Source organism: Sinocyclocheilus anshuiensis, unplaced genomic scaffold (assembly GCF_001515605.1).
Source record: "Sinocyclocheilus anshuiensis isolate Anshui unplaced genomic scaffold, SAMN03320099.WGS_v1.1 scaffold701, whole genome shotgun sequence".
Lineage (NCBI taxonomy): Eukaryota > Metazoa > Chordata > Actinopteri > Cypriniformes > Cyprinidae > Sinocyclocheilus > Sinocyclocheilus anshuiensis.
Genome location: NW_015539895.1, coordinates 852,559 through 865,370, shown reverse-complemented (window position 1 = coordinate 865,370; position 12,812 = coordinate 852,559). Strand labels below are relative to the sequence as shown.

Below are 12,812 nucleotides of genomic sequence, written 5' to 3'. Positions count from 1 at the left end.
TATTATTATTATTATTATTATTATTATTATTATGCTTGCTAGTACTACTTGAATACTACTACTATTATTGTCAGATGATCATCACTGTTTATTTTCATTGCTGTTCTATTGTTGTTTTTGTGTTTTGTGTTCACCGTATGTTGTATGTTTTGCACTCTTAATAAACAAAAAAAAAAGAGGAGTTTTGGAAGTTCAAATGTAATATTAGGATACATGTTGATAGAAGAACTGATTATATTGGAGTAGGTGTTACTTAAAGCATAAAATAGAGATTCAAAACTAAAGAAAGGCACTACTTCTGTCCACCAGCAGAGGAAGACAAAAATCGCATTATGTAACGTAGCAAAGAAAAAAAAAGAAAAATGGATGTGGAGCTCCTAATTAGTTCTAAGAATATAATCAAAGCGTCTACAGATAACGCTGTAATCAAGGTTGAATGAATGACTATGACAGGAGAAGAGACAAGTTCAAGGTCAACCGCAAAAAGCAAGGACATAAAATAGTCGGAAGGAAGTGGCGCAGAAGGTCTCTGAAATATAGCATCACATCTCATGCTTGGCCTGACATTTCTGCTCATTGGATTGTCCTCAAAACAGCGCCTGAGATATGATATTTGCTATTACATGTGCTCATTTTAAGTTCCATTTTTTAATCTTGTTATTTATACTCCTTATAGTATAAATAAACAAATCCATCATGAAATATTTGCCTTGTTTTTTTTAATCAGGAGAGAATGCACAGATCAAGCACTGTTTACAAGCAAAAACAGTTCTAAACAAATATGTAGGTAGATTTTGATGTGAGAGGACAACAGGGAATGGACTTTTTCACTGGAGGAAGCATTATTGTGGACTATTTTGGCCAGAAACAACGTTTTGAAGTTAAAACGCATTAATGATGATTTGTTTCTTATACAAACATGCAGCTTTTCGCTTCACAAGATTTTAACTGATGAGCTGGAGTCATGTGGATTATTGTGATGTTTTATCAGCTTTTTATCAGTTTGGACTCTCATTCTGACGGCACCCATTCACTGCAGAGGATCCATTAGTGAGCAATTGATGTAACGCTAAATTACACCAAATCTGTTCTGATGAAGAAACAAACTCATCCACATCTTGAATGGCCTGAGGGTGAGTACATTTTAATTTTTGGGTGAACTACTCCTTTACAGTTTTTCTCGATTGCTAAAACACTATAACCAGGCTTTTGAACTAAAATTTCAAAACCATAACGTCATTTTTAAAAAAGCACACCCATTTTGCTGAACTATAAACACTATTCCCCTGCTTTAACACATGAGTCAGATTTGGTGAACTGTTACTGCAAAACTCTACACACAAGTCCCTACATTTCTCAGTGCTTACACCATGTGGTCATTTAGAAAGCACTAGCATTCAATACTGGTCACTCAAGTCAGCACAGCTTGAGCTCAATTAGCAAACAATTACCCAGGTGGAAACACTAAGAGTCAAAATTGAACACACATCAATCAGATCCTTCAATAAATAGATAAAAGGGCCCGAATCAGTTCACTGAGCTTGGGACCAATGGATCCACAGAGAAATGAAGGAATAGGTCGAAGAGGAAGAGGAAGAGGAGAGGAGGAGGAGGAGGGAGAGGAAGAGGACGTGATGAAGGAGGAGGGAGAGGAGGAGGACGTAGTGAAGGAGGAGGGAGAGGAAGAGGACGTGGTGAAGGAGGAGGAGGAGGAGGGAGAAGAAGGGCAAGGAGACAAGCAGTCTCAGATGAAATTCGAGCCACTTAGTTGACCATGTCCTTGTCCATAGTATGACTATGAGGGAGGCTGGGCAACGAGTACAGCCAAATTTGAGTCGCTTCACCATCGCCTCCATCATCAGAACCTTCAGGGAGGAAAACAGGTAGGTGTACTTACAGTAAGACTGCTCTGTACAGTAACTTTAGAGTGCATACACTGTTGCACTATGCTACTGTAATAAAGAAATGCATCAAATTACCTCGCATACAGATAGAGTTTCAGTATGTTTCCATTTTTTCCTGTGAAAAGGATGTGTGACAGTTACAGTAATGAGTGCTTATTTTTGTAGGACACAGAGACGCGACCACCTGGTGGAGGCAGGCTAAGGCTTTTGTCGGAGGAGCAAGAGAGGGAGCTTGTAAACATGGTCATTGCCAATAATGTAATCCGCCTGCGAGAGATTCAAAGGAGAGTGATTGAGGATAATCATCATTTTCGAGGGATAAATGCCATCAGCCTCTCCACAATTGATCGTATCCTCTGAAAGCACCGGTTCCGGATGAAACAGGCATACCGCGTCCCTTTCGAACGAAACTCTGACAGAGTGAAAGACCAACGAGTGGAATATGTTCACGTATGAGTTTTGATATCGTATGAAGTATTGTGTACCAGTATAGCAGTTTATGCTGCCATTTGTGCCCTCTTGAACTGTGCTTCAGAGCAGTGATTTACTCTACTGTGTTTCATGTGTTTTGCAGAGAATCTTTGAGATTGAAGGCCGGCCTGTTCCCCATGAAATTATCTCTGTGGATGAGGCTGGTTTCAATCTGATCAAAAGAAGGAGAAGGGGGAGGAACATAATTGGCCATCGGGCTATTGTAAATGTCCCTGGTCAGCGCGGAGGGAATGTCACTATGTGTGCAGCCATCAGCCAACGAGGGGTACTCCACCGTCATGCCATTCTAGGACCCTATAACACTATGCTCCTCCTTGCTTTCCTTGACGGTCTAAGAGAGCATATGTTCCAGCTGGACCTCAGGGAACCAGCACAGCCAGAGCAGCCTCGTTACATTGTTGTTTGGGATAATGTCAGCTTCCATCGCGCTGCTCTGGTTCGTGACTGGTTTACCAATAACCCGAGGTTTTCTAACATCTTTCTGCCTGCATACTCTCCCTTTCTAAACCCGATAGAGGAGTTTTTTTCGGCATGGCGGTGGAAAGTGTATGACCGAGAACCTTATATCCGTGCTCACCTCCTCCAGGCCATGGAAGAAGCCTGCCTAGACATATCAGTAGATGCATGCCAAGGGTGGATCAGGCATGCAAGAGGATTTTACCCTCGCTGCCTGGCAAGGGCCAATATAGCCTGTGATGTGGATGAGATTCTCTGGCCTGACCCAGAACAAAGACAGAATGCTGAGGTGGAATTTTTTTTCCTTTTTTTTCTTTTCTTTTTTTTTTTTTTTTACAGTTGTGCTGTGTAGTACATGAATGAATAAAAAGGTGCCAATGTATACATTGGTTGTGTCTTTTGTGTTCATGTGAAAAGGTTTTTGAGGGGGAGAACCACAAGCAACATAACTTACCAGTTTTGGATATATTGTTTTGAATTTATTGCACCAGTGTGTAATACTATGTTGTAGTGTGTGTGTTTTTGAAAGCTTGTGTGTGATGTCTGAGGGAAAAGTTTGGTTTTTCAGCAAGAGTGAATGGTTTTGAGTAGAGTTTCATTTTGACCTGAAAATAGGATGTTTGGGGAATTGGGTGAGACGTTATGGATTTGTGTTTACTGTTTTGAGAATACGAGGCATAGTTTCAAGAAATGTGTTTAAGCAATCGAGAAAAACTGTAATAACCAAACCTGATAAGTTGTTATATATCATCTTCAGTGTGATACATAAGCTAATCTCCATTCAAAATTATTTTAACTGGCATTTTGCTAATTATTTTCTTACTGTGTATTATGGCCTTATGAGAAACTATATGATAATAGTAATCATAATAAAATCCAAATTCATATATTCAAGACTGCACTTCGGATTTTGTATTCATAGTAGGATTTGCAGTTTCATTCTATTGAAAAATAATATAAAACCCACTGATCATTTTTCAGCCGGTCAAATCATCAAATTACATTTTTTTGTCTTATGATTTAAAGAGACATAAATACAAGGGAAGATTAACATTCTTTTGTAGATTTAGATTTTGAGATTTAAGCTCAAGCTGATTCTATTCAGCATTCATCATCATCTTGACTTTTGGTTTACATTCATTGTGATTTTTTGTATTACTTCCGAGTCATCTCACGCAAGCCCAAAATCAATACTTTCCACCTCTCAGATCACCGAGATCAAAATATTTGATGAAACCTCTGTAGCAAGAAACTTTCAGCCCTGACAGTACCTTAAAAGCATTAAATATCCTAAAGGATCTTTTCTACAAGTCTCTTAGATCAGTAATTGTAGAAATCAGTTATCTATCAGTCAGACAGATGCAGCAAGGTTGTTTCCAAAATTGCATTGTGTAATTTCCCAAATAATGCAATGCTATCAGAAACCTTTGTGTCTGTCATCCGTTTACAGAATGAGTTTATAACAAGCTATCTGTGAGGGACAGATCCAGCCATCTGGAGAGGGTCAAGCATCTGCTTTCATTCATGCACTAGTCATAATTTATTTCATTAAAGATCTTGTTTGCTACTTCCTGTTCTGGAAAGACTGAAGGTTTTAGTCCCAATAACATCATATAACTGCGAATATTTATTCAGTGAGATCTAGATTTAAGTAGAGATCAGAAGGTCAGATTGTCAAGTAGGCAAATTGGTAGCAACTGATTAGGAATGTATTTGCAATTACTGGCCGTTTCTTCTTATTTGAGGTCTAAATTAGCACTCTACATGCACTTCAACGTGTATGCTGGATATATAAATTGGCATTCAAAAAGTAAATCAGAGGGCAAGACCTCTCTCTCTCTCTCTCTCTCTAAAAAAAAATAAAAAATAAAAAAAAACATTAAGAAAAGAAGATCCATATGAAATGACAACAAAGAGGAAAAACTGATATTTTATTGTGTTTTACTGAAACAAACACATAATTAAAAGACAATAAGCAAATGTACTGTAAAAAATCTGTTACAATGTTTGACAAATGTTGTTTCTATACATCAGGGGTTCCCATGCTTTTTTTTGGCAGGTCAACCCCCTTAACTGGTCACTTGAAGATATTTTTACATTTTCACATGTATTTATTATTATTATTATTATTATTATTATATAACCTCAAAGACTGACCCTTGACCTTACTAAAACTGAACACTGAAATGTACTGAAATGTTCATAATCCTTTTAAAATATAACTATGTAAACATCGATTTAATTTTCAGTGTTTGCGTGGCATTTTCAGTGCCTTCATGTGGTGTAATCCTCTCCTGTCCTTAGCATAGTCCTGATTCAGACCATGTCAAAATTCATGTTCTTCCTGATTGGTCAGCTGGCTCACTCTGGCTGAGGTAAGTAGGAACGCCACGGCAGTACAGAGTTCTCCAACAAAAGAAACAGAGGCTAGAATCAGAGACCAGCCAAAGTAAATCTCAATGTCCTCCAGGGTTTTGTGGCCAGAGATGTCCACAGCCTCTTTGAAGGCGGCCGCAGAGTACGCCATGTAGACACAAATTCCAGCCAATGACAGCATAGCTGTAAGGAACAGAGCAGGAAGACAGATGTTTGTAAGACATTCTCCAGTGGTTTGTAGAAGACAGTAAATGCATACCCTGTACTGATACCGGACAGAAATCACACCTGATAAATGGTTACGTTTTTACAATTGTTTTATCTCAGTATACATTCTCTTAACCAAGTTTATTATTCACTGAGTTGACTACTATAAGTATGCCATTTATGGGTTTATCTCCCCCAAAAATGTAAACAATCGAGCCTCCCAGGCACCATCAAAACAGCGGCCCGCTCAGATCTGTCAATCTCTTTGCAGCTGAGCCAAGGGTGTTTAGCTGGCTGACACGTTACATGCATAGTTCCAAATCTGTATAAGTTTCTTTTGTTGGGCACAATAGAAGATATTTTGAAGAATGTTGGTAACCAAACAGTTGATGGTATAGCCACTGACTTCAATAGTATAGACAAAAAATACAATGAAAGTCAATGGCTACCATCAACTGTTTGGTTACCGGCAATATTCACCGACAATCTTCCAAGAAAGAAATTCCTACAGGTTTGGAACAACCTGAGGGTGAGTAAATGAAGACAGAATTTTCATTTTTGGGTGAACTATCTCTTTAAGAAATTAGAAAACGAAATTCAGATTCAGTAACAGAAGTGCAAGCCAAATTTCAAAGACTTGCCAAAATACACGGAGACAGACAACAGGGTAAAACAAAGGCGAACACTGGCAGTGCTTTTACAAGATGGCAGAATTTGATAGAATGGGTTTCAATCGAGATGCCAAACTTGCAGAGTTCCTTCTCAACAGATAAGCTAAACTTAAGTTTTTGCCACAAATGTTAACTCTTTACTATCAAGCCCCAGATGAAATAGTGAGATGTTGTAATGATAAGATTAATCGTAAGGGGCGTTTGCAAAGGTTGTTTGAAAATGTGCTTTGTTTTTGTAGTTCTGCTTAGTGACACTAGTAGCGCCAAATCAACATACTAATAATTTGTGAAATAATAATATTTCACAACTAGTCAAAACATCATTTTAGTTGGACCAGATAGTGTTTAAGTTTTTTGATAGTTTAAAAAGTATTACAAGGTTTTTTTTTTGTTTGTTTGTTTTTGTTCGGTTACTAAACTCATATGTTCGTTTGTGTTATTTCATAGTTTCATAACTTTACTATACTTCTAAAATGTAAAACATTGCAAAAAATAAAGGAGAAGGTGTGTCCAAATGTCTGACTGGCAGTGAAATTTATCTTTGTCAATGGAAACACATATTTTGTGTTTCTGCACCTTTTGTTCCGCCGTCTATGCAGCAGTGAGAATGAAATGAAAGTCTAATGCAACCCTCCACAATGAGGATCACTGTACTTAAAAGCAAGTCATGCTGGTGCTTTTTTTACTTTAAAAGGCTCATGACTTTTGAGAACCCCCTTCATCATCAGAGCCCATCAGTTCCTGCTGGTATCTTAAAGAAGAGGCTGATGAATAATCTTCAAGACTTTGTCATTTATTGGCTGTGATCTATAGTCTGGTGTCATTTAGGGGCATCGCAGCTTTGCAATGATTGCATGTCTTCATATCAATTTGATTAAGTTCAGAGTCCATGTTGGGTTTAGTTGTTACCATGGCGTCTGCAAAGCAACATTATTTTTTTTTCTGTTATAGGTACTGAGTGAATCTTGAAAGAGAAAGGCTTTTATCCTGAGAGGAATTTCAAGGGAACCCATATTTTCTCACAGATGATGTGGGTAGATATTTCATTTTAAAACATGAACCAGTGTCTGTGTAATAGAGTAGCACCAGTTAAATGGGTCCGGATAAAAATCTATCCCATTGTCAATGCTCCCAAGTCCCCTTTTTAAAGTTATATCATAAAAAAAGCCTTCTACAAACTGGCACCTACATTTCAAATGTACAAAGCTGAATAAAATACAGTAAGCATTATTTGAAAGACTTTCACTTTTTGTTCTACAACATAAACTGCACACAGTCATTCCTCAAATGTGAGTTTTGAAGCCAGTGTATGTGTGGATGCTAACAAGTTGGCCTACTAAATAAGGACAACGACCACAAGGATGTGTTTGACAAATCAGAAAACCATTCAAATCTTTGTTAGCAATAAATAAAGTAACTTGTTAGCAATCTCCTTTTTGGGTCAACCTTCAAATTGACATCCTGACTGAAAAATTGTATTGCTCCAATGGTGATAACATTTCTTATTACAGAATTGATGTACAAATCTACCTATTACAGAATTATGGCATTCGCAAGAAAAACATTAAAGGGATAGTTCACCCAAAAAATGAAAATTGTCATCATACTCATTTACTCATTACTAATTCTGATAAAATTGTAATGAAAACTGTAATAAATTCTAATAAATGTAATAAATTATATGTTGGATCAGAAAAAAAGTTCTAAAGCTACTTTTTGTAATGTCTGTTTCTCAACCAGATTATTAGATTAATTAATCACCACATTGTCTAATTTATATATATATATACATATACATATATGAAGTTCTTAGCAATGCATATTACTAATCAAAAATTAAGTTTTAATATATTTACAGTAGGAAATGTACAAAATATCTTCATGGAACATGATCTTTACTTAATATCCTAATGATTTTTGGCATAAAATAAAAATCAATCATTTTGACCCATACAATGTTTTTTTGGCTATTGCTACAAATATACCCCAGCGACTTAAGACTGGTTTTGTGGTCCAGGGTCACATTTTAGGTAATATAATCAGACTACTTTTTGATTACTTTTAGATTACCTTTGACCTAACTCATTTATCATATTGATTTAAATAAAATAATCTTGTACGATATTGCTATAAAAATGCAAATAAAAAGAAAATATATTGCATTTCTTTCTATGAAGTGCACATTATGTCAAGGTTTCCCAAACTGGGGCTCGTGAACTGCAGGGGGTTTGTGAGTTTAATGAAAAGCTAATAATTAAAATATAAAAATGTCAAATTAAAATAAATCATGTTAAAATAACGACAATCAAAATAAAACACTTACTAAAAAAACATATTTAATTTGTTTGACATTTGACAGAGAATGGTGAACATGCAAATGTGTTACTTAATTATTAACTTATTACCTTAACATCTCAGGGGGAACTTGAAATAAATGAATTAGGTGAAAGAGATTTGGCTGACAAGAAAAGGTCTGGGAACCCCTGCATTACATGTAAATAAGAAATTATGTGAATTTGTGCATTTTAATGTGTTTGAAAGAAAAAAGCCTTTCAAAGACATAGTAATACATGGTTAAATAACCCACTGAGTGATAATTCAAATACAAAATTAATGTGTTCATCAGTAGTTACTGCAATGTTGAAATGTTGAGAAAACACTTCTTAAAATGAAAATGATTTTTGTAAATCCAGTGGTCAAATGCTGTGAGGCCTCTCAATTTTCTGTGTAATTACAGCCACCTGACCAGTGACTAGACTTGTGTGAATGTCCACAAACCTGGAAAACTTTCTGACTGTAAATAAGCATTAGGCTATTTTAGAAAGGAACATTTAAAAGATGAAAAAGAGGAATTAGGGAGAATCAATAAATTATGAATAATTTATTGCTATTGTGTGAATAATATGTAATCACGTGATCAATAAAAAAGTAACTCTGATTACAAGTATTTTAAAATGTAATTTAATCTAATTATAAGTACTTAATTTTTGGAATCTGATTACGTAATCCAGATTACATGTAATCAGTTACTACCCAGCTACTGTATATATATATACACACACAGTATATATTACATTTTCCAAATATCTTGCAAAATGCATACAGCTGCAAAGACATTTATTTCCAAGAGAATTTATGAATATTTTTTGCTAAATAACAGAAAATACAAAAATAAACAAAATGCAAAAAGACTAGGGACCATTTTGATTTTATCTTTCAAAATTCAGCACCCAAAGTCAACAGTTGAGACTACTTTTTTCCATCTGTTTTTTGTTGTGAAGCTTATTCATTACTATCAAAACTGTCTAGAGTTCCAGATGCTCTGTCAAGCATGACATGGGCAGAATAAATATTCATGCCGCACATGAGGATCAATCAGAGGTGAAAGCGAGGGTGATGCTCACTGCCGAACAGAAGCAGCACTCCGGTCAGGAGGAGCAGCATGTAGGCTCGTGCCAACATACTGATGAAGCCCAGCATTCCTCCAATAAACAGCACGATCATGCTGAGAGGCAGCAAGACGATGAACGTTCCTTGCATGTCTGGAAAGAGAAGAGGTCTGGATGTGTCAGTGCCAGTCACAATCCCAGCCGAAGCATGCTGATTTTTTCACTAGTGGGTCCAGTCTTTGTCATGCTAATTGGACTAATTTGGAAATAGTTACTTTTATGGTTGGCGCAGCAAACAATTACTGCCTGACCATTGGGGCAATTATGAAAAATCAGTGTGTTAAGTTGGAATTTACCCAATTAATTTTGTCTGTCTAATTTTGCGAAAACTTTTGTGGCATTGAAAATGTTTTGCTTAATTATTCTGTATGGTAATCAGTAAGGCTAATCAGCATCATTTCAAAGAGCTTTATGTAATGATGTTTGTTCCCCATTGTGTTGATCATGATGAGAGACATTGTATGAAGTTGACATTTGTGCCAGAGTATCCCTAGATGCATTTAGCAGCTGGCACATTTGTGACAGTTCTGGTATTGGGCTATAAAAAAAATGAGGTCATGTATTCATGCAGAATAAAAATAGATGTCGTAGGCCTCCATACCACTTATTCACAGGCCTTCTAATGACTTAATCCTACGTTTCTTGAGCAGCCCATCCCTGGTAATATTAATTAGCCGATTGTTATAAAAGGAAACAGCTGGGAGCCAGCCTAGGAGATGCAGGTGAGTGAATGTAAAAAGCTAATTTGACTTTCTTTGTGTAGACTGGCCAGTCAAAGCTCAGCTGTTGAGACTTTGTGAGTACATTATTCCCTTTGACAGTTTCCAAGAATTACCCTATAACTTGTAAGATTTACTTGAAAAAAAAAATCCTTGTAACAATTACACTAACACATTCTAAGTCAATTTTACTGCTCTAGTATCAAGTACAGCTTGCTTACTATTATGAAGTAAAATCTTATTACTGAAATTAACATTCATGAAGAAATTAAATCTAATTGCACTCTAATTACGTAAATATTACTTAATTATATTTAATTTAGTGCTGTCAAACGATTTATCGCGATTAATTGCATCCAAAATAAAAGTTTTTCTTTACATAATATATGTGTAACATATATTATGTAAACAAAAACTTTTATTTTGGATGCGATTAATCGCGATTAATAGTTTGACAGCACTAATTTAATTTATTGTTTATTTATAGTAATTATGTAAAGTTTATTTATTATTTTATAATAATACCTTGCATTTACCAAAATATTAAGTAAATAAGTTTATTTTATTTTTTTTTTTCGAGATTTCCATTTACTTAGTTTTATGAATATCTATTACTCGCTATGATTATGTAAACATCGCCAATTTCTTTTTGATTAATATAAACACATAAACTATATTAATTTTGTCTATACCAGGGGTTCCAACTTTCAAGCAGAGTTTAGCTCTAACCCTAGTCAAACACCTGAACAAGCTAAGCGCCTCGAGCGTCAGTGTTGAGAAACTCTGGTCTATACCTTTATCACAAATCACACAACTAAAATAGAATTAAACAGTTTATTTTTCCAACATAAAAGAAAGTGAATCAGTCACATTCACATGACCTAGTAACGTCTGGACACAAGTTTTTAAAGGTGCATTCAGTAAAAAAAAAAAAGTGTTATGACTGACATTAATCAACAAAACATGCATACCTCTCCACTGGTATAGAATGGTAATATTTGGTCTATTGTAATGTAAAAAAAATGTAAAAAATAAAGTATGACTGAATGCTACTTCAACCCAGCAGGCACACAACGTCATAAGACGTTAATATTTGGTTAAATTTCGGTTGCGACGTCCGGTGACCAAAATTCTATGTAAATTCAACGTCTAATTTCAATGTTAAATTGATGTCCAATTCCGACGTCAGCTGACATTGATATTTAGTTGTTTTTGTAACCAAAATCCAATGTTAAGTCGACGTCAACCCGATTTTCATTTTCAACCAAAATGCAACGTCTGTCTGACGTCATGTCCAACGTCAACCTGACGTTACATAGACGTCTGGTGCCTACTCGGAAGTGTCTGCTGTTCTGTAATACAATTCAATCTCCATTACCAACATGAACTGCATTTGCTGCGCCATACACAGTTTCGACTCCAGGAAGTATAAAATATAGAAAGAAACTACTTAACAAACAGAACAAGATGAGGTTATAACCTGACAGAGGTTGGTAGTATTGATATAACCAAAACTGCATTCAACATGAAAACCATCAGTCTGTCTTCCTCCCCACACCTAAAGTGTCCACTGTATCAGCTCGTCGTTAGAGTAAGGTCACCCTGTAAATAAACAGACACAATTTGTGATATCAAAACAATGATCTAAAACATTTAACCACAAATTTATATTATGCAGTGAAGAATAGGTAAAAATAAAAAACAATAATGTTATATCATGCAAATCTATGCATAGATTTGTCTTGCCTGAATATAAGAATTAGACCAATCACTCCTTCTGTATGGTCCTCAATTTACACTCTGGCCTATTCTGCAGTGAATCCAAAGCCTTCCCGTTTATAGAAACATGTTCATAAGACTTTGCTTTTTAACCAACAAATTACAGATTGTTTGAGAAAAGAAAAGATTTAATTGACAAGACTGGACTTGCATGAGAGGCTTTACACTTAAATGTTCAATCAAGTTGAAAATGTATGTAATTATGCACTATGTACTCAACCATGTAGTGTATGAATTATATAAGGTTAATTTGTCATTCATAATCGAAGTCTTGATAGCCGCTCCCCCTTCAGTACGTAATTAAAACTGCAACAGTTAAGTGCATGAAGTGTCCAACATTCCACACTTCATTTTTTTCGGTTAAGTACATCAACTGGGTATTTAAAGTGCACTTTTTCTTTTTGGAATTTTCAGTGTGAACGCACTACTTGCACTATTTATACTACAAAACGTCATAGAACAGCGATTTGGGACGCACCTAAATTCTCGAAATGCACACGGACCAATGTATTACAAATCAGAAATCTATATCAGAAAAAACAGAAAGGCAAACTTACCTTAAAGGGTGACCATACGTCCTCTTTTCCCCGGTCATGTCCTCTTTTTGGACCTACAAAATTGCATCAGGTGTAGTGCCGAAATTTGCACCCTGCCAGATTATGCACCCCCTAGTATTGGTAGGTTTAGGAGTGGGGGAGGGGTTAGGATTAGGGGTGGGGTTGGGATTAGGCAATCAGGTAGCGACTTCAACGAGGGGGG

General features: G+C 36.0%; 1 protein-coding gene across 1 annotated transcript in view; it reads right to left on the bottom strand.

Annotated features, from left to right (window-relative positions):
* Positions 1-5,058: 5,058 nt before the first annotated feature.
* LOC107685939 (transmembrane protein 114-like) overlaps positions 5,059-12,812 on the bottom strand; it is a 13,137-nt gene continuing 5,383 nt past the window's right edge. The window contains exons 3-4 of the mRNA XM_016482706.1: positions 9,511-9,648; positions 5,059-5,411 (exon numbers count right to left, since the gene is read on the bottom strand). Coding sequence (XP_016338192.1) covers positions 5,179-5,411; positions 9,511-9,648 — 371 coding nt within the window. The 3' untranslated portion in view covers positions 5,059-5,178. The remainder of the gene's footprint in view (positions 5,412-9,510; positions 9,649-12,812) is intronic.